The sequence below is a fragment of the Leptonychotes weddellii genome, chromosome 5 (assembly GCF_054177405.1).
Source record: "Leptonychotes weddellii isolate Sample4059 chromosome 5, ASM5417740v2, whole genome shotgun sequence".
Lineage (NCBI taxonomy): Eukaryota > Metazoa > Chordata > Mammalia > Carnivora > Phocidae > Leptonychotes > Leptonychotes weddellii.
In genome coordinates, this window is record NC_138373.1 from 34,698,399 (window position 1) to 34,718,921 (window position 20,523).

Sequence of the window (20,523 nt, forward strand, 5' to 3'; positions counted from 1 at the left end):
CTTCCTCCTCGAAAGTTGTGCAGTTGCTAAATATTTGTAATAACTGTTCCTCTGGGAATAATTGCTACTAACAGGAAGGTTTGAATAACAAACACTCAAAACAGTATAGTGAAAATGCAATTAATATTGTTCTAAAGAAATTTTTTTCTAAAAGAAATTTTTTAAAGATTTTATTTATGAGAGAGAGAGAACGAGCAGGGGGAGTGGGAGAGGGAGAAGCAGGCTCCCCGCTGAGCAGGGAGCCCGATGTGGGTCTCGATCCCAGGACCCTGGAGATCACGACCTGAGCCAAAACCAAGAGTCAGAGCTCAACTGACTGCGCCGCCCAGATGCCCCTTTTCTAAACGAAATTCTTACTCAAGGGCTGTCTACAAGCAGCCTCCTCTCCATTCCTGAGAGAATTCAGTAATTCTTCTCAAGAGCATTTGACAAATTTTCATCTCCAAAGAATAGAAAAATTATTGCAGAATGAAACTAAAATGGGAAAAAAGACGAAAAATTAAGTCACCTAGAACAGATGCCCCTCCTGCCCTGCCACGGAACGCCCCCTCATTGGCCGCAAAGTTTTCTGTAACACAGAAGCAAAATAGCACACAAGGGACGTCTGTGTGGCTCAGTCGTTAAGCATCTGCCTTCGGCTCAGGTCATGATCCCAGTATCCTGGGATTGAGCCCCGCACTGGGCTCCCTGCTCCACGGGAAGCCTGCTTCTCCCTCTCCCACTCCCCTGCTTGTGTTCCCTTTCTTGTTATATCTCTCTCTCTGTCAAATAAATAAATAAAATCTTAAAAAAAAAAAAATAGCACACAAGCCCTCGTCCCTTACTTATTTCTAAAATAGTGAGGCCAAACCTTGTTTGTGATGGAAGAGCCTTTTGTACACTGGCTGTGGGTGTGGACAAGAGGGCTCTTAGTTTGGGGGGATGAACCAGAATCTAGATGGCACAATCCAGCCTTCCTCTGGTCACTTTTCATTTAAACGCAGTCACAGATCATGACTGACCACAGGGTCAACTTGAATACTTCCATGTACCCTTACATAGTCGCATATGTAATAGTGTGAAGTCATATATCTTAAATATTTCATTATTCTTTTAGGAGATTATTATTTTTAGCATGTGATTCGGGGTCGGGGGGAGTCCTTTGTGGACAGAAGCTTTGAGGGAGGAGGGTCAGATTTGAATGTTTTCTTGAGTGCTCTGGTGTTGGATGTAATCTGTTATTTCCACAGTGTGTGATGAGCTTATTGTAAATGGTCAGGCCACAGACGCTTTTAGGTCATTCTCAATTGCATGGTTTTTTAAAGCACCAACCCCAATCCACTGTTTGTTCTGACTGGAGACAAACTCCACACTGATCACCACACTCTCTGGAAGGTCGGAAGCAGCAAGGCTGAACATTTCTTAGCGGGAGGCAGCCTCATGTGGAGGAGGCAGCCAGTGGGCCTGGGCCGGCCCCCAGCTTTGCATGCTGCCCACGGGCCCCCGTGTCGGTTTCGTGGGAGTCACTGCCGCCAGGTGGCGCAGGGTCAGGCAGGGCAGGGTCCAGGAAGCTTCCAGGTGGGTGTGGGTGGCAGACTGTCCTTACAAATGTGGTCAGGCAGTCTGGGGTTCTTGGGGGCGGCCTCGGGTTTGAACCCCTCAGATGCAGCTCTTTGATGTTTTCTGTTCCGCCTGGGGAGGTGGCGCTGATTCACCTCTTCCAGATTTAGGACCAGGGTTGTTTGGAATCGGTGTGGTATCATAAAGGCCATCGGTAGACCACCCAGCGTCTGGCTGAAGCTAGGTTGAAGATTTTTATAGGGAAAAACATAAAGTAATCTCTATGAATTTTCTTTAAATAAATAGATGCTTTTCCCTCCTACTCTGCCATTTGTTGATCTGCTGTCCCAGGGCCACAGTGTTCAGTCTGTAGGAACGGGGGCGTCAGAGTTGAATGGAAATGTGAGTAAGGGCCCACAGCGGTGTTCCCACCAGGTCTTGAAAAATGTACCAAGCCTTCTCTTCCTGCCAACCCACAAAAATGACAGAAAAATAGACCAACTTCTTTTCACCCGTGTGGCAGTATGATGGATAAAACACAAGTTTTACACAGTGGTGAGAAGTTTGCATTTTATTTTAACTTAGAAAAATAATCAGGAGCAAAACAGACATTAGGAACACAATCCTGTCATAAAGCCATAACCATCTGATTGTAAATTCTGAGTCACTCAAGGAAGACCACAGACAGTTCCAGAAAATCTTCCTGGGTATTCTGCTTTACCAAAGTAAATATGACCAAGGACCCACCGCTCAGCAGATACAGAATAAATTAATCCTAGGCCAAGATGCAGAACAAGCTGGCTGCCGCTGTCCATGCACCTCAGCCACTGGTCTCCTCTTTGGAATGTGCTCAGAAGTGAAGCCGAGTCATGGGAGCATCAGAAGGAGGTGGAGCAGGCAATATATAACCACATAATATATTTATATATAATATAGTAAACATAGCTGTGTATCGTACATGTATATATAGGAAACCCTATGAATCGCCCACACAGACAGCCCTTCAGTTTCTATACTGTTTAGTTATAAAGTCCTGAGCAGGCTCAGCACGGTGACTCCACATACTCATTGTCCAGCCCTCGGCGAAACCGTGCGGTCAGGGAGCGGCTGATGACAATCACCCGGGGCCCAATGCAGTCCTCTCTCCTGTGAAGAATGTTCCAGATGAGCATGGCAGCTGCCAGGGTGGCCAGAAGGCAGGCACCAATGTTCAGGTAGCAAGACCAGGACAGGTTGGTATACGGGCCGATTCTGTAGAATGTCACCAGCCCAATGACCAGGACAAAACCTGTAAACGAGAGAGAAGTGTTCAGAAAGCCTTACTTGGAGCCAGGAAGAGGACTGGAAATGGGCTGTTGAGCCCCACAGAAGCTCAGCTCCCAGCTCTTCCCTGCCGCCCTCACCCCCCCCCGCCGCCCCTGCTCTGTCTGTCCCAGTGGGTGGTAGCCCGATTCACATGCCGCGCTTCAGTGTTGAGCTGCTTTGCGTTGGGCCTCTGTGTGCTTTTACGACCTTTGGGTGGCTGTGGAGGGACAGTGTGCGTCTACTTAATCCTGGCACGGAATAATTTCGGGGGGGTGCTCCATAAGAAAACAGCCTGGTCCCAGCGCACTCGTCCTTTGGTCTCCAGGGCTGGGCCATTTTCTTAGCCACCCTCCCCATGGAGGTGAACTGCTGCTCCCTGTCCCTCACCCCGAGACGAATCCAGCCTCAGCTCTGCATGAGCTCCTCCCCGGTGCCTAGAAGCACTTCATTCATTCAAGTGAAAGTAGACACAGAAGTCTAAGTCTTAAAAACAACTTAGAAACAACTCAGATTGGTATCTAACGCAGTCCTGTTCTTAGCAGTTTTCTTGTTCTTAGTGTTTACTTCTAGAGCAGATAGAGATTTTCTTCACACCTCTGGAGTGCCTAGCGCCCACGTGCTCTGGGGAGGGGCAGACAGGGCTGCAGACACGGCCAGTTCTCTTGCTGTTGCCTCCCCTCGCCTCTGCACCCTGCACCTGGTCCTACAGTTTCCCTCGCACCTCCACATCCCCTCCTCCTGCTTCCCCTCCACAGCCTTCTCTTCTGACGGTGGACAGAGTCCTGCGCAGGCCTCACGTTGTTAGCACTTAGCATCACGGTGTCACTTCCTGTCACGGTTTGTTAGTTCTTGCAATAGGAAAGCCAGAGTTCGTGCCCAGGACCTGTCGGCTAGGATAACAGGGCACTGATGTTTGCTAGAGTTCAGGGCCGAGTCTGGGCCGGGAGCCCCAAAGGGACAGAGGAGAGGCCCTGCTGTCCTGCTGCCTAGGAGACTGGTCCAGTGCAGCCCTCCAACCCCTCCGCCAGGAGGGGCCGGACGAGGCAGATGAGGTAGGAAGGAGGCGCAGTGCTGAGTGGGAGCTATGGCAGTCGAGGGTGAGGGGGCCGGGCAGAAGCAGAGGCGGGGCAGCCCAGGGAGCACCCCACCCTCTGCGGTGGTGACCTGGGGGGAGCTGTTTCTTGGAACCCAATGTACCTGATGAGGACAAAGTCTCTCGCAGTGGTCCGGACGGAAGCCTCCCGCCCCTCCTGGACTCGTCCCTGTCCCTGCCTTGGGCTTTGGCCAGGCCAGCCTCCTGCTGCAGTCCCTCCCCCTGCCCTGCGCTGTGACATCCGTCCGTCTGTTCATGCTGGTCCCTCCGTTCCCCACAGCCTCCCCTGCTTTCCTCAGGAAACCAGATCATGCACGACCCCTCTGGCCCCAGAGCTGAGCCGCAGTGATGTCAGCTCATGGTTCTGGAAACTGCTATAAACTAGTGTGGGGTGAGGGGTTGGGGGAGGCCTGAGCTCTCACAAGCACAAGCAGTTCGGTCTCATCGTCACTGTACCGTCCAGAAAGTATGAATTAAACATTTATCCACCTCAGTCACATGCTAAACAACAGCGGCGGTGACTAATCTCCGCATTAATTCTCTGCAGTACTTCGTGGAGCTTTTTATACCCAGAAAGCTTCTGGATACTTCCTTTCTGTTAAAAATAACTAATTCTCTTTGTTATGCACACTGACAGAAAGAAACTTCTGGCATTTCTTTCTCTCCCAGTGAAGAGCATGTCCCTTGCCCACAGTTCTGTGGTACCGAGGTTTGCATTCATGGGAAAAGGAGTGTTAGTCCATTTTGTGCCATGAAAATGAAAATACTTCCTGTGTCCCCTCATATTTCTGTGTCTTTGGGCATTTTTAGTCAGCCAAGGGAGCTTGTCGTGCCTTGTTTCAACAGGACTCAGCAGGACGGGGCAGGCGGGGACATGCTGGCCGGTGCCTGAGGTCACAGCAAGGGGGCTGTGTCTGGGGGACGGGTGTTTGCTGCGAGGCCAGTGGTAGCCTTCGGGCAGGGAGCCAGGCTGAGCGGAGAGGGCACTGCCTGCAGGGCACAACAGTGGGGACCAGCGCAGTGGGCAGGAAGTCACCGCGATGGCTTCCGTGGTCCAAGTCTCTTCGCCCTTTGCCAAGCATCCTTTGGGGTTGCACTGGTTACAGGAACGTTTAAAAATCTGATATGCAGCCTGAGCCCCAGTTCTGCGACATCATTCATTGTGGGGGTGTATGCAGGGGTGAACAGCCTCGCCCCAGCCCCACAGCTAACTGGGGTTGGCTGACCGCACTGATGAGTAGAGACAGGGCACCGTGAAGTCCATTATGAGACATTTCTGTGAAGACCGGGGCAGAGCTGGTCCAGAGCTGGAAGGAGCCAGGCGCCCTTGCCTGCCACAGCCAGAAAGGACAAGGCCCCTGTGTTGCTCAGGTGCAGGGCACTGTGGGCTGTGTGCCTTTGCCTGGCCTCAGATCTCTGCCCCCGTCTCCATCTCGGTTAGCGGTGTGGCCACACCAGCCCCTGTCCACTCCTCCAGGATGCCGAGTTCCATCCTCTCCCGGCCTTTGCTGGTGCTGCTAGCCCTGTGCTTGACCAGCCCTGGGGAGGGGGCTGCCGGCAGCACTCAGCCTGGAGGTCCAGTCACAAGTTGGCCCGTCACAGCTCGGGCTTGGCCCGTCCCCTGCTGGCGACCCTGTGGCTGGAGGGCGCCCCCCCACCCCCGCTCCAGCTCTGCCTCCCAAAGGGTCGTCCAGGAATCACCTAGTGAATTATCTGAGACAAACCCAGATAGATCCCATGGTGCGGAATTGAATGCAGTGTGGGCCTCTGGGGAAGCTTTATAGTGACCAAGCCCATCGGGGACAGGGCCTGTTCGCCATCATTGTGTCACTCAGGGTTGGAGCCGTGGCAGGACGTACTGGTCCCCAGGCTGTTCGCTAGTTTCCATGAGCGTGTGCTCAGCACAGCTGTTCGCACTGCACGGAGGGCTTGTAGTGTGTGCGTGGCGGAGGCATGCTTGACTCGTCCTGGGGGAGCTCGTGTTCTTCTTAGAGTGGGGAAGATGAAATTTACCCGCACAGCGTGGTGCTCCAGGTCACAGAGTCACCAGGTCCAGTGTGGTGAGCGCGGGCCGGGGAGTCCTGGACAGGCCCGCCCAGACCCTGCCAGAGAGTGGTGTTGGCTGGGCCTTTGACACCAGGAGATCCCATTGTAGGGACACTCTGAACCAGGCAGTGAAAATGTTCACTCATGGGACCAGTCGACAAAGCACGTGGGCAGAGTAGCTGCTGGCTTCCAGAGCGCCACGCAGCACCGCCACACTGGGGCCTGGCCAGTGGCAAGACGTGGGGCCCTGTCCTGTGTCTGTATTGGCCAGCACCACAGGGTTACTTGTTTTCTTAAGGTCAGTATCATATAATGGTATAATGTTGAGCATAGGGTAGGCTATTATTTTGTTGCTGTCTTTGTGTATTACGTCCTCCCTCATGTTTGGCTCTGTTGCCCACATGTGCCCAAACTCAGAGCGTGGAGCTACTTTGATGTTGAGAGTAAGGTTTTTCATATTACAGATGGAAGAACAGGCGGGTGTGGGTAGATTGATTAGAGAATATGAACTCACAGGTGCACAAACAAGCTGAGCACAACTACCCACATCCCGCAAGGTGATGGATCAGTGTCAGTGCAGAGCCTGACAGACGGAGTTTCAGAGAGTCTGTCCGTCTGGAGCACTACTGACCGCCCGACAGTAAGCGGCCCCGGGCAGGTTTCCAGCACCGTCTACGGTGTGTCTCACCTCTCTGGCCTGCTCTTCACAGGCTGCACCTCACTTGGCTCTTTTTTCTAGGAGAAGTGGAAAAGAACGTCTAGTTCTATATCCTTGTGTGAAAAAAGGTTTAAAGAATTCACATTTATGTGACTTATTCTGTGTAAAGACCCATGTTAGTTTTTGCTTTGTTTCAGTTCAACTTAGAACACATATAGTCAGAGAAAAGGCTTCACTCCCCAACATTAAAAAAAACTAATTTAGGAAAAGCCTCTCCTGATCAGGAAGATACCGGGAACCTACTAGAACAACAGCGCAAGGACAAGTGGACCCTGCCCGGGCCACTGGGGGTGGCACGAACTGCACAGACAAGTGGCACATGGGGATCTCCCGTGTGTGCATGTCAGCAGTGAAAAGCCGCGGGGACATAGACAGGCTCATGGCCTCGCTGGCCACCTCCAGCCTCCGCCTGGGCACTGCATAACTGCCATTACGTAGACATTCTTCTGAAATCCAACTTGCTGTTTGCTTCATGAAATTCTCCTGCTGGAGGGGAGAGGAGGGGTGTGGGAAGTAGACCCGGGCCAGGTTGGCCTTATTAAATATTAACTCATGGGACCAGTCGACAAAGCGACTGGATGTGCCAGAGACTTGGGCTTCCCCATCTCTGGCACATCCTGGTGTGGAGAACCCCTCAGAATTGTCCCAGAGACTTTTTTCCCAAGACTTCCCAGTGATGTTCATGTTTGTCCAGAAACAAATGCAAGGGGAGACTTTGAGCAAACACCCTGAATTCTGCCTGTGGAGTCAATTCCATCCTCATGAATTTCTGTTTCCAAAGCAAACAGCCCCTTCCTGTGAGCTGGCCACGCGGGCTCTATGAATCACAGCTCAGCCTGCAGAGCGTCCCTTTCCTCTCGCTTCCTTCCTGCCTGCTTCCGAGGGCTCCAGTGCCTGTCACAGGGCCTTCCTGTTGGGGTGACGGTCAAGCACATGCAGGTGGTATAAGGAGAGACCGTGGGGCTGAACCCTGAACCTTCACACAGCACACCTGCTTCACGTTGCGCCTGTGACAGCTTCCAGAGAGAGTATTCACAGAGCAAACTCGCTCGTGGCCCGTGTCAGGGCACGGCCGTGGTTGGGATGTCCCAGCATCTGTGAGCCGCAAAGTGATGGGATCCACGTGTTCCTCCCCAGTGGGAGAGATTCTGGGAAAGGAAAAGCCAAACGTACAGCGGACCTGGTCATGTTTCCACAGAACTGAAGCTCCCAAATGATGCCTGACATGCTGTCACTCTAAGCAGCACAGAGGACATGGAAGTGAAGGGAAAACACAGGGTACGTTTGGGGTACAGACCGGCGCCAGGGAAGCAGGTGCCAAAGACAGAAAAGCACGTTGTCCAGACCAAGCGAGCACCACCCTATTGTGAAAAACAGAAAGTTGTATATTCCTATGAGAAGAACAGCAGAATCCCCACTGGCTCACGAGATGCCAAGACAGCTGCCGCTTATCAACCCGACTGCCCCGCGATGGTCCGATGACATGAGCATTCTCAGGAGCACAGAGTACTTAGCGTGTTTTAAGTTTTGCCATCATAAGAAAAAATATTAGGATTTCCAGAAGCCAGAGACGAGGAGCCCAGGAGCTTCTGCAGTGATTCTGCTCCCACGGTAGTCCCACTAGAGCTTGGGAGGCTTTGTTTCAGGAGGAGGGCCGGGCCGGGAGCGGGCTAGTGAGGGCTGGCATCCACCAGCTATAGGACATATGTGGTGCAGGGACAGCACTCTGAAGGGCCAAGTGCCAGAGCTGCACACCTGTGAGTTCACTGGCTTGGGAGCATGGCGTGAGCTCAGTCGGGCCTGCTGGTCAGCCTCCCCAAAGGAGGTGAAGAGTCGTTGGCTAGGGTTCCCGAGGAGAGCCCGGTACCATCTCAGAGGCACTCAGAACACAGCAGAGAGCGGAGGCCTCTGCAAGTCGGCTGTATGTTTGTACTTGAACTAGACCTGTTTGTGATGGCAATCGCGCTTTAAGAAGAACCGTAAGTCTGAGCAAGCTGCAGGGTCACTCAGATGATTGACAAGGAGCCTGGACTAACGTTCTGCACACATGGAGGTAGGCCAGCAACAGAGCCTGGAATAACCATGAGATTGTCCCCCCAAAAAATGTTCGCCTGGGACCCAGTTTGCTCAGTCAGTCCTGCACAGCCAACAGCCAGGGCCCAGGGCCGTAAGCACCTGAAGAGCCACAGGACGGTCACACTTAGGAAATTTTGGAGACACCCGCTGGGACGGTCCTCAGGCCTGCTGGCAGGGCTCCAGCACGGACTCCAGGTGCAGTGGGGAGTGCTCGGCTCTGAGCAAAGAGCGGTGTGGCGTCCCCAGCAGGCCCACAGGGGGAGGTCAGGGTGGTCACAGCGGCAGGCATGATGGAGCCGCCACCGGCCAGTTGGCCCCAGCTCTCTGGCTGCACAGGAGCTAGGGATGAGGTGGCTCACCCAGGACCTCAGAACCTGATGCGGCACCTAGATGTCCCAGGACTGCATAGGAGCCTCACCCCGAGGTGCCCTCCAGGCACGCTGCCTGCTGAATCGGCCCTCAGCGGTCTGCTCTGCCCCAGGCGTCGCTCGGGTGTGTGACGCAGGGTCCAACACATCTGCAGTAAGCAGGCCAGGACGACCGTGCGCCTTTGTTCACACAGCAGTGAGACCAGACTCGGACGAGCAGAAGTTGGCCAAAGCAAGAGAGTAAAGGACAGAGGACGGGTCTGCAGAGCCAGCCTCCAGGAGCCCATATGGGAACGTGGCTGTGGTAGGGGGCTGCTTGCACTTGGGTGGGGGTCGGCCCAGTGGCCACTGCATAGGCAGGTCCTCATCGCACCCCTGCAGCCCCGATGGGAGCCGTCGCCACAGGGAAAACGGGGGTTGCATGCAGATGTTCAGCTTGTAGAGGTGGAGTAAGGGACAGAAAGTAATCTTTTCAACTTCAAGGTAAATTAAAATTACACTTGGAAGCTTCTGCAAGGAAGCTGGAAACTGCTGGGTGTGACTTTGTGAACAGAATGCAGCAGGTGGAATGGCTGGCGGGACCTGTTTGAGGACAGCAGCTTCGGGGCCCTACACGTCCCTACGACAGGGTCCCTCAGAGGAGCAAGTATGAGGAGCAGGGCCCGGTGCCCGGATGGGAAGAACGGCGGGCAGGCGGGGAGTCGCCATCCTTGCTGGGTTCCAGCCTGCCCGGCCTCCCCGCCTCCCCATGAATTCGTCAGCACCTTCTCTCCCCGCTGCCCACCCTCTGGCCCCAGCACTGGGGACTGAAGGTTTGCTTGCATAACAGGTACCAGCAGGCATTTCCCCTCCTGGGACAGGATATCCCGGCGCCCTTCAGTCTCTCTCCCTGACTGTTTAAAGCAGACCGGAGCACAGGAAAAAACCTAACTCTAAAATTAGCAGTGTGGTGGAAGAAAGACACATGGCTGCATTCTGTACTGTTTGTCAATGAAACAAGTCTAAACAGGGCCAAGTGCATTTCCTTTTTGGGCAAAACAGACCTGCGGGAGTGATGGTGGGACGCCTCCAGGAAAAGCCTCCTGGAGAAGCCTGCAGAGCCGGTGCTCTTGGCTTTTCCCGTCAGCCTGTACCGGTCTGATGGTGTGTGAGCAGAGGCTGCCCCGGTCTGGGGACAGCCAGGAGAGAGCACCCCCGCCCCACAGCCAGGACAGGCCCCAGGACGCCCCAGGGCTGCCGCCAGACAGCTCCCGTTTCCTTCACAGGGCTCCCCCATCTCCACTTGCTCGAAAATATGTGATTTGGAAGCAACACTGTCTTGTTCTGAAATGAGGGTTCGTAGGAAGTAAGATGTCCGTTTGACACCAAACCCACAGTCTCTCTCCCAATAATTCTATATTAAAAATGCCGTGGTCCGTTTATTCTGCTGCAAGGAGTTATTTTCAGAATCAAGAGCTGTTCCTTTCATTTCTTCAATGCCTGAATATCTGAATATCTGTTCCTAATCTTCCACTTCCTTCTGGAGGGGATAGAGTTTCAGATAAGCCCATGCGATAGAAAGTGGGCAGCCTCAGTGAGGCTGAGGACCCCATTTCTGCCTTATGGCCCTAAGGTCAGCGGAGGGCAGAGGAGTGATTTTCTGAACGGTCACTGTCCTCTGGGATGTGCATGTTTTTACCCACCTCCCTGGATAAGGGAAGGAGGCTGAGGTGGTCAGAGACCCCGTCTCACCCACATCTCCTTCCTTCTCAAGACCGGCCCTGTGGGGGCAGACGGATGCGCCAGCCCCAGTTCCCGCGGATTGCAGGTGACAGAGCCAAGGCGCCTGTCCAGCTCCCTCGGCCCCACAGCTGCTCTTTCCTGCAAACCGTCTGGTCGGCCCTGGGTGCTCCCAGGCCCCGCGGACGACCCGGCCGTGGGGAAGTGACTGGCCCAGGACCACCCGCCTTCTATTAAAAGGCACAGGAAGGCCTGTTTCCAATTCCTGATTCCCACCCGGCTCACTTTCCAGCATGTGAATTCCTGCCAGTCTGTCAGCCTCATTCTCCAGAAAGATAAGGGCCGGGGGCCATTATTCCCGGAATGGTTCACTTCAGACTTCCTGCAGTTTCTCTTCCTGGGTCTGCTGGAACTGTACCTTCAGTGTTGGGGCATGCTGCCATTCCCCAGCAGTGGGAGAGGCAGGTGGGTCGGCTGATCACATCCCCACACCCCAGCCCACGTCATTCCCGCGCAGGACCTCCACTCACACGCTCGCCAGTAGGCAGCAGAAAACCCGAACGTCCCCAGGTGAGCTGGCAGGAAGGAGGCATAGGGGAGGGGAAACCAGCAGAGAAGACCCCCCGGGGTCATGTGAATAGCTTCTGTGGTTTCCATGGCCACTTGTGCACAACTTCCGGAAACAATCCTATCTCTCGTTTACGCCGCCGCTGCCACCATTCTCAGCCTTCTGACACCAAGGGTGTGCCCGTGCCCTTTCTCAGTTCACGCTACAGCCGCCCCCAAGGCCCGGCCGGTGTGGCCTCCCACCCCGCTCTTGTGGCAGCATGGGCTGTTGGGTGTGGGAGCCAGGACAGGCCGGTGCGCTCAGGAGCTAACGTGTCCTCCATGCTTTGTGCTGCTCATGAGGAAGGGCCTGCCGCTGACCCCGGCCGGGTCCCAGAAAGCTGCATTGTTCAAGGAGCGTGCAGATGAGCTTGGCTGGACCCTCATGCTCACCCTGACCTCCCCGTTCACACAGCGTTAGTGGGGAAGGTGAGGCGGCGGAGGTGCGGGCTCAGGTGGGGGCTCTCCCCCTGCCCGTGGCAGGCTGCTGCACCATCACTGGAGGGGCTTGACCCCAGGCCACCAGCCACATCGGCTGCAGACAGGCAAAGACATAGCAGATGCCGCGGACTTCAGAAAGCAAGCACGTGAGCCTAGAGCGCCAGCATGCGGAGCACCCTGTCTTACAGCAGGAGAGGGTGGGAGCCCAGGTGCTCGCTGCGGCCTCAGCGCCCCCACCTGTGGTTCTGTCTCACTTCTGCCCATGGTGAAAGGTGGGAGGGTGACCCACGGGAGTCGTGGTGACATTAGAAGACCGCAGCGGGCCTGCCAGCCCCATGCGACCAAGTGTGTGGCCCCCCTGCCTGCCCGGGGCCCCGGGGGTACTCACTTGCCAGCTGGAACGCGGCAGCCATGGCCTCCTCCCAGCACTGCGAATCAGGAGACAGCAGGGGCAGGCCTGCCAGCCCCAGGACGAAGGTGAGCTGTCCCGCAGCGAGCGCTGCTGTGGCCACCAGGTTGCAGGCGCGCATCATGTCGAACTGCACTGTGGGAACGACAGGGGACAAGACAGGTGGTTAGCTCGGGCAGCTCCTGCCTCCATCTGTGCCCGGGGCCTCACCGACCTGCCCTCCCTGCCCTGTGCTCTCCACTCCCCCGGGTGGGGGAGGGGGGTACGCAGTGCTGGCGCAAGAGGCCTGTGGACAGACACAGCTTCCCCGTGTGCTGGGCGGCAGGGCGCCAGCCTGCAGGAGCGTGCCTGCTGTGACACCCGGCCCCAGCCTGCTGCCGTGTCTGCGCCCCGGTGTCTGTGACTGTTGCCCTTCATAATTAGTGCCTGAGGAGCCCGGAGTGAACCGACGTGTTGCACCACTCCCCGCCCCAGGCCTGGCTCCTCCTGCCCGTCAGGAGTCAAGCACCTTCCTCCTCCCCGTTGTCTTTCACAGGCTCAGGGCTCTTGCCCTTTGCAGATCCCAGGCCTTTCCCTGAGGCCAGCGGCGCAGACACGAGCAGAGCCGAACAGCAGAGGCCTGGCTGCTGGGAAGTCAGGGTGGCCCTGAGGGCGGATCGGGCCGTTGGAGGATGACAGTCCCCACCTGCCCAACTTCTTCATTGCGCCGAACTGGCGGCTGCTTTTGACCTATCTGGCCGTGTAGACGAGCTGTGTGGACAGTGAGCATGGTTGGGGCTATGCTCTCTCACCGGCTTTTCTCCCCAGTACCGCTTTCTTGCCCAGCGGGCTTCACTCCCACGGGCTGAGAGCTCATACTGTGCTCTTGAGAGTAGCTGCAGATCGTTCCTGCCATTGATAGAAACCCTGACGCTCGTCTGATTCAGTAAACGCCTAGGGTGCCAGAGGCCAGGCCTGGCGAGTGCGGGGCTCCTGGCGCTGGGGTGGCAGCGGGGCCTGGCTGGGGAAGGCGCCAGCACCCACATTCCCTTACCTCCTCCGCCTGAGGTGGCCGCTCAGGCTGAGAGCCAGGCTTCAGGCCAATTTGCCGGAAACTTCCTGGCTGCCCAGGCAGTCTTCGTGGTGGAACCCAAGGTGCAGCCAGCCTGACCAGTGGCCGCACGTGCATGCAGGACACCAAACTGGTCCTGCTGTCAGGACGGATCAGGCTCCAGGCAGGTCCTTCCCGTGCGCTGAAGACTGGCCGACCTGCCTTCTTGTGGAGGCCCTGCTCTTCATATGCTCTTTCTGGGGTCTTCACACCCCACGTTCTTTGCAGTTAGTTTTACCAATATGTGACCACACAGAGATTCTTGTAGCCTCAAAGGTGGTCGGATATGGGAGATAGGTGTGACCTCAGAGATGAGGGGCGGTAAACATGCTGGGCACTCAGGTTCAGGGCCGGCCCAGGGAAGTGCAAGGTTCCCCAGCGCAGCCTTGCAGGCCAGGCAAGGAAAGTCTCGCACACAGGGCACACTCGCACAGAGGGGAGTGGCCTGCCCTCCCGCTCCCTCCGCCCAGCTCTCTGTCCTTCCTGGTGCACAGCTGAAGCCACACACCCTGGCCACCAACAGCCCCCTGTGGCATCCTCACCCCATCAGCCTCCAGCCCCATGAATGTGAAGATGTGGGAGGGTGAAGGATAAAGCAGTGACAGCCCACAGACCCACCACCTGCCTGAGAAGACTGCCCTGTGGGCCACGATCCCTCTGCCAGCCACCTGGAGGGGACCTGCAACAGGGGAGGGGGTGCACGTTTGACAGGCTGTGATCACCATGCATGTAGCCTGGGCAGTGGCACCCCACAGGAATGTGGCACGAGGGTCTGTGGCCGGGCAGGCCCAGTGCCCTTTGTCTGCCTCGGTGGTCAGAGAGCAGTGACCCCCTCCGGGCCAGGTGCTCAAGGTTTAACTGCATGTTTACTCACCCCTTACTTGTTTTAGAAAAGGAGGTTAGGGCGCCTGACAGAATGTCTGGAATTTGGAAAGATGAGAAACGCCCAGAGAGCAAGTCTGACCGGGACTGGGTTGGGAGTTCTCCTTGGGCCAGAGGAGGACCTCACGTCTGCTGAATCCCCACGGCGCCTCACAGCGAGGAAAGCCTCCTGAGCAGGGATAACCATCACGATCGCCGCATGCAGCCCAGTGAGGCGGGCAGGAAGAGCCCCCCAGTCCTGGAGGACAGGACCCCGCGTGTCACTGAGGACCCCTGCAGCAGAGTCCCCTGACGCAGTGCAGAACGTCAGGTGGTGCTCCGTGAGCACGGAGTGGCTCGGACTCTGGGCTCTGCAGGGCGTTGCCAGGACCCTGAGAGCAGAGCAGACAAGGACAGGCTCTAGGACAGCCTGACTCTAGCACCTGAGATGGGGAGCTTGGGATGGATCGAGTCAGGCCTGCGGCCACACACTGGCCTGTAACGGATCGAGATGACTGCGGAGCATGCGGGGTGGAGGGGTGTTCAGCGCTGAGCCAGCATGAATTTGAGCAGGGCACCACCCGCTCCCTCCTCCCCCATCCCTACACCAGTGGAGTGGTGGCACAGAGGGCCGGGGTTTTCCCTGGGAGCTGGTCTGACGTGAGGGGGCAGGTGCTGGGGCCCCCGTGCAGATTAGCCCGGCGCGCTGCATCCTGCAGCTCGTGCACACGGACCAGGCGAGAAGTGGGTCAGCAGCTCAGTCTCCCGCACGAGAACCTTCCAAGCTGTTTCCTTCGCTTGGGGCAAATACTGACGCCCAGAGGTTACGGCTCAGCTGCCATGGATGCGTTACCAGTGGTGAGGATGTTGTAGAAGTCGTACAAGGAGCTTGTCAAATCGTGGGAGGGACCACAGGCGGGTGGCCAGGTGGGAAGGTGTTCTGGAGACAAGCACATCCCCACCCTGTGTACCCTCCTGGCCTCGGCAAGGGTCAGAGGGTATGGGCGCCCAGGGAGGGCCCCTGCTTGACAGGGAGGCCTGGCTGGGGGTGCTCTGTGGGTCAGGGCAGCGCAGAGCCCACACTAGAGCCTCAGGGTCGATGGCTTGCATGACTCCTCAGGACAGTCCCAGGACCCAGCAAGTCCCCTGGGACCCAAGGTCAGCTGTGCTGAGTTTTGAGTTTGTGGAAAAGTTTGAAAGCCCTGCTTGCCAGACATAGCCCATCCCCAACAGAAGACCCCCAGGCTACACGGCAAGGGGCTCTGAGTGGACAGACTGGGGTTGCCTCCCCCCAGGGACCGGGCCGAGCACATGTCTCCTGCAGCCTCCATCTCTTTGTGGAATTGGACGCCACCCCCACCCCGGCTCCCTCGTGGGTCAGGGCTCCAAGCACGTGGCAGGTGGGGACATTCCCACCCCGAGCACAGAGCTCACCTGTGCTGCTTGAGGACCCTCTGAGAGCAGTTAGCAAAAGCCCTGCCAAAGCCTCACATTCTTGAAAGGATGAGCTCTGTCACCTGTCCATCTGTGAGTTAGACTCTCGTCAACAGCCTCAAAGAGGCAGCTTGGGGAGACCTCTGCCTGTCAGCTGCTGTGACCACGTCGATGACACGTTCGGTGACAAATGTCTCACTGTGAGCCTTCCCACCCACACACTCAAACCTGACCCCATGGTCAAAGTCCACTTCCCACCTTCTAGAGCAGCCAACAGACCCAGCCGCCAGCGACCAGCCAGGGCCAGGACAAGACCACGGGGGGCTCTGCTCTCAAGAGCTGCTGCTCTGAGCCCCTTCACTGCCCCCGTGGCTGGTCTCCTCCCGGAAGTCCTGCCTCGATGACCCTGACAACTGTGGAGTGAAGTCGGAACTCAGCCACATGTTTTTAAGCTTCTTGTTTATTTTACTAACGAGGTGTATTTTCCAAGAAAAGCAGATCTTCTTTGATCTGGTTAGTGGGTCTGTCCTTTCCCTGTGTGTGGAGGCAGAGAAAAGCCCAACACTTGCACGGGAAGAATTCTGTCCTAAAGGAGCCGGGCAGGTCTGGGCACCTCTGGGCGCAGAGCTCGGGGCTCGCCTGGGTTGCCGGTCACCAAACACGCGCCCCATGTCCACCTTATGCCGTCAGAGCTCGCAGGCCCTGACCGCCCTAAAGGAGACATAAAGATAAGCAGACTTACGTTTGACGGTGCCTCGAGCCTCCTGGAAGCCTGCCGCTTCAGAGCCCCAGCCCAGAGCTTCACAGTCCCGAGCGTCCGCCTGCCCTGGCCGGGCCCCAGGGCTCGGCCCTCCCCGGGCCCTGTCCACCAGCCAGCAGGACTTCCACAGCCCCACGCTCCGCTTGCGCCCATCCTCCAGCGTCTGGTACACCCAGTTGGGGGTGAAGGCCGCCACGTTGTTGAGGACAAGAGAGACCAGGGCCACCAGCGCTGCTGTGGCCACCAGTTTCTGGACAGTCATCGCCGACTGCCGGTGCTGTCCCTTGTCGTGGAGAAAGTCCCAGTCCCGGTCAGCTGCTGTGGCCAGGGAGAGCCGAGACCAGCTAGGGGCTGCTAGAGGACATCACCGCTCATTCTCAGTGGCATCGGGAAGGCCCATGTGACAGGTGCAGGTGAGCTCACCTCAGGCCCTCCCTACCCTCCTTCCTGCACCTGGAGCAGGGCCAGGCCTGAGTTGCAGCCAGCCTCTCGGCCCATCCCGGGGAATAAGCCGGGGCACCAGCGAGAGTCCAGAGTCGTGCGTGCGCCGTCTTCTTGGGAAGCAAGGCCTCTCCTTCCCACAAGAAACGGGAGAGGTGGGCAGCAATGTGGGGGTCTGTCTCACCTCACTGCTTAGAACCAGTGCCACAGAGCAAAACCAGCCGCCAGGCTCTGAGCAGGGCCGGGGGGAGCTGTGCCGGGAGCGGTTCAGCCTCTCACTGCGGGAGCCCCTGCCCTGTGCCTCTGCCACGAAACAGCCGGTCCTGGAAAGCAGCGAGCCTGCTGCAGGGAGGTGCATGTGCGTGTGTGTCTGTGTGTGCGCGCGCGTGTGCGGCCCCCCCTCCGCAGAGAGGAAATGGTTGTTTTTGAGGCTGTTTTTTGTGAGCTGGATGGAGGGCGTAGCCGACTGCAACAAATAGCAGCCAAGCCACGGCAGCCAGACGCTAACAGGATGTGTTTCCTGATAGGAAAGCAGGGAGGCCTTCTCAAGTCCTGCTCCAGGACCCTCCTCCCCTGCCCTCCCCACCTTCCTTTCCCAAGGGCAAGGCCTGGGGTGCCAGCCCACAGCAGACCCGTGGTCCCACCTGTGTGTCTTGGATCCTGCCAGCCTGGTGCTCAGGTACCACAGAACAGCCCCAGAGGCAGACAGTGGCCACGGAGCATGTTCCTGCCCTGGGCCCAGGGCCTGAGTGGGCAGGATGCTGGTGGCCAGTCACCCACAGCCATCCGCTGGTTCCCCCAGCACGTAGGCGCCCCGGGGCCTACCCTTGTCACGGGTTCACAGGCAGTAGACAAAGTGGCCGGGCCTGGTGGAGAGGCCCCCACTTGCCACCCAGATGGGGTGGGTCAGGGGCCCACACCCGCAGAACCACCAGGCTGGAGCATCATCCTGGATGGAGGTACAAGACGGTGGGGTCCTGGACACGCAGTACAGGTCCCCCAGCGAGGCTTGAGGGCGGAGGGAGTGTGATCTGTGGCCCGGCGTGTGTCTGTGCTGGCTGTGCATCCCAATGGGGGAGCTCAATCCCTTCTGCACGTACAGACACACGGGAGAAGGGGGGCCGCCCCCCAAGATGCCACGCCTATCTGGGGCCCCGAAGCGGCTGTGCACAGAGAGAAAGGCACCCACACACCCCATTACTAGCACGTGCACCCTGGACGTTGTGCAGTCAGACCCCTCAGACCCCGAGCTGCCCACTCATCGCCAGGTGCCCTCGTCACAGGGGAGGAGGCTGGGGTTGGGGTGCAGGGAGGCCACACACCTGCCGGGGACACAGAGGCGGTGAGATGAGTCCAGCATGGTGGGACTGGCCTGGTCCCCTCGGCTTGCCTGCACCCCACTCACCTCCCGCTTCTGGAGCTCCAGAGAGTTCCTGTGAGTCTAGAGCCCCAGCCCCCGTTATTTTGTGGGTTTTCTTTTTTGTTTTGGGGGCTTTTTTTTTTTTAGTTTTACAATTCATTTAATGGCAGCTGATAATCAAATTAGCAATGGTTATCTTCAAAAGTTATTAACACTTGCTGTGCTGTCATTTCTCAAGGATGATCAGATATCTAGAGTCACAGACATTTCCCACATAAGATGCATCAGAGGGGCGTCTAGGTGGCTCAGTGGGTTGAGCGTCCAACTCTTGGTTTCTGCTCAGGCCATGATCATGTGGTCATGGGATCGAGCCCCACATTGGGCTCTGTGCTCAGTGCAGAGTCAGCTTGAGATTCTTAACCCCACCTCCCCCTCTGCTCCTCCCCCTGCTCATGCGTGTACACGTGCTGTTTCTCTCTTAATACATAAAATCTTAAAAAAAAGAAAAAGATGCATCATATAAGTCAGACATGGTCTATCACCAGCATTGATAAAACCAGATCTAGGGAAAGAACTAGGTCTGGGGACACAGGCATGGTCTTAACATAGCAAATGTTTAGCCTGTCCTGATTTTTACAAAATCAGAACAGCAAGAATATTCACCAGTCCTGTTACTTTGGATCACATGTCTGTAGGGGGCTCTGTACCTGCTGCAGGCAAGGGGCGCCACCCCCACCCCCACCACCACCACCACTAAGCCTATGTCCCTGAAAGACAGGGGTCTTTGGAGAATTATCTGCCCTTCCATTCCCTGAGGGATTTGGCCTGTTTTCAGCATTTTTCCCAGCAGAGTTTGTAGCAAATGCATCAGCTGAGTTCTTGCTGCTACCTTCTCTCCTTGGTCTATGTTCTGCTTCAGCTTCCTGGGGGCTCCAGGGGGGCACCCATAGCCCTCCGCATATGGCCCCCTTCTCCCAGGAGAACTAGGACCACTCAGAGTCCCTAAGGACATAGTGCAGTGGGTTGCCTCCACAAGGAGGCTTAATGCTCCACTTGGAGAGATCAGCTTCCCCCCTTATTTATTTAAATCATTTATCCCTGGGTAGCCTTTGATGGCTGCTGGGTCAGCTCTATCCAGCTTCCCTACAGGTGATGTCTGGAGACCCTGCTCCATCCACTACCCCCAGATTCTAGCTGGGGGCCACAGGCCTGGGCACAGAATATGAGTTAGGAGTGACCCTGCCCACACAGGACTGTGGGGCCCACCCCAGATACCCAAACCTCCCCAGGGCCCTTCCCATCCTCCCGAGGTGTGCATGCTGGGCCCTGGGGGGTGGGGGGGAGTAGCAGCGCCCCGTGTGCCTGCCCTGTCCGTGCACATGACGGCCGGGCGGGCGGGAGCTTTGTCTCAGAGCAGAGAAGCTCGGGCTTCTTGGTGGGCCAGGAGGCCATGAACCCTGCAAGCCTGAGTGGCAGGCCTGAGAAGAGGGGCTTGGGGGGCCAGTTCCGGCAGCTCTCAAGAGAGGGCTTTCCAGAAAGGGGGGCCGTTTTCAGGCCAGGCCCCTGGGCAGCCGTGTGCCTTGCCCTCTCACAGTGATGAGGTGCAGATGTGAGTAGGGCGGGCGGGGACGACAGGAAGCGCTGGAGCTGTGGTGGGCTGGCCCCTGTCCAAAACCCAGAGCTCCACGTCCTGCGTTGGGGCCCTTCCCAGCCGGTAGGTCTCCGGCTGCTCTTCCAGTACTCGCTTCCCACCCACCCCCCCAGCTTGGTGGAGGCCACTGGTGGCCCTGCTCAGAGGGTGGCGTGGGAGCAGCCCGGCCTTCAGCGACCTGTCCCCCTCATGCACACAGCAGGCCCAACAGCGTTAGCCCAGGGAGGCACAGGGAAACCGAGTCAGGGAAGGGCTCTGGGACGGCCGCGGGTTTCTCTGCTTGTTTGGGTTTTCCACTTGAATCATATGTAGATATCAGCCACCTGTTTTCTGGACTTAGCAGAGGGTGAAAAGGGCATGGAGGCACAAGCGACCTTGTCCACACCCCCACGTGGGTCCCTGAGACCCTGGGGTATGGAGTATCTTAAAGAGGATTCCCACGCGGAATCCACTTGGAAAGGGAGAAGGGAAAGGCTTGTGTCTGGTCGGCGCCTTGCTGTGTGGAGCCCCGCGGTGGCCCGTGAGCTTGAGAACAAGGACGGAGTCCTGGGGACGTGCAAGATCATCCCCAGGACCCCCAACCTCTATTCAGCCCAGGTCAGGGGC

The 20,523-nt window shown here is 57.1% G+C and overlaps 2 protein-coding genes and 1 non-coding gene across 6 annotated transcripts in view; 1 reads left to right on the top strand and 2 right to left on the bottom strand.

Moving 5' to 3' along the window:
- The window catches only part of IFT140 (intraflagellar transport 140), a 77,519-nt gene that overhangs the window by 42,448 nt on the left and 14,548 nt on the right, over nucleotides 1–20,523 (top strand). The window lies entirely within an intron of this gene.
- TMEM204 (transmembrane protein 204) lies at nucleotides 2,096–17,320 on the bottom strand. 2 transcript variants are annotated; one of them, XM_081820389.1, is made up of 3 exons: nucleotides 16,448–17,320; nucleotides 12,300–12,455; nucleotides 2,096–7,849 (listed from the first exon to the last, which is right to left on the bottom strand). In XM_081820389.1, the coding sequence occupies exons 1-3, from the start codon at nucleotides 16,725–16,727 to the stop codon at nucleotides 7,734–7,736; spliced, it is 552 nt and encodes a 183-aa protein (XP_081676515.1). In that variant the 5' UTR covers nucleotides 16,728–17,320; the 3' UTR covers nucleotides 2,096–7,733. The 2 variants fall into 2 exon arrangements, with proteins under 2 accessions (XP_081676515.1, XP_006750670.1); XM_006750607.3 differs by having other exon boundaries at nucleotides 2,096–2,827; nucleotides 16,448–17,314.
- LOC115938338 (small nucleolar RNA SNORA72) lies at nucleotides 18,800–18,931 on the bottom strand. Its single transcript, XR_004073476.1, has one exon. It is a non-coding gene; the product is annotated as a small nucleolar RNA SNORA72 (small nucleolar RNA).

Bases quoted from the DNA above. Each gene is read 5' to 3' on its own strand.
- TMEM204 (XM_006750607.3), bottom strand. From the start codon at position 16,727: ATGACTGTCCAGAAACTGGTGGCCACAGCAGCGCTGGTGGCCCTGGTC. The intron at 12,456-16,447 runs GTAAGTCTGCTT...TCGTTCCCACAG, and splicing joins GGCTCGAGGCACCGTCAAAC to TGCAGTTCGACATGATGCGC. The intron at 2,828-12,299 runs GTGAGTACCCCC...TCTCGTTTACAG, and splicing joins TGCCGCGTTCCAGCTGGCAA to GTTTTGTCCTGGTCATTGGG.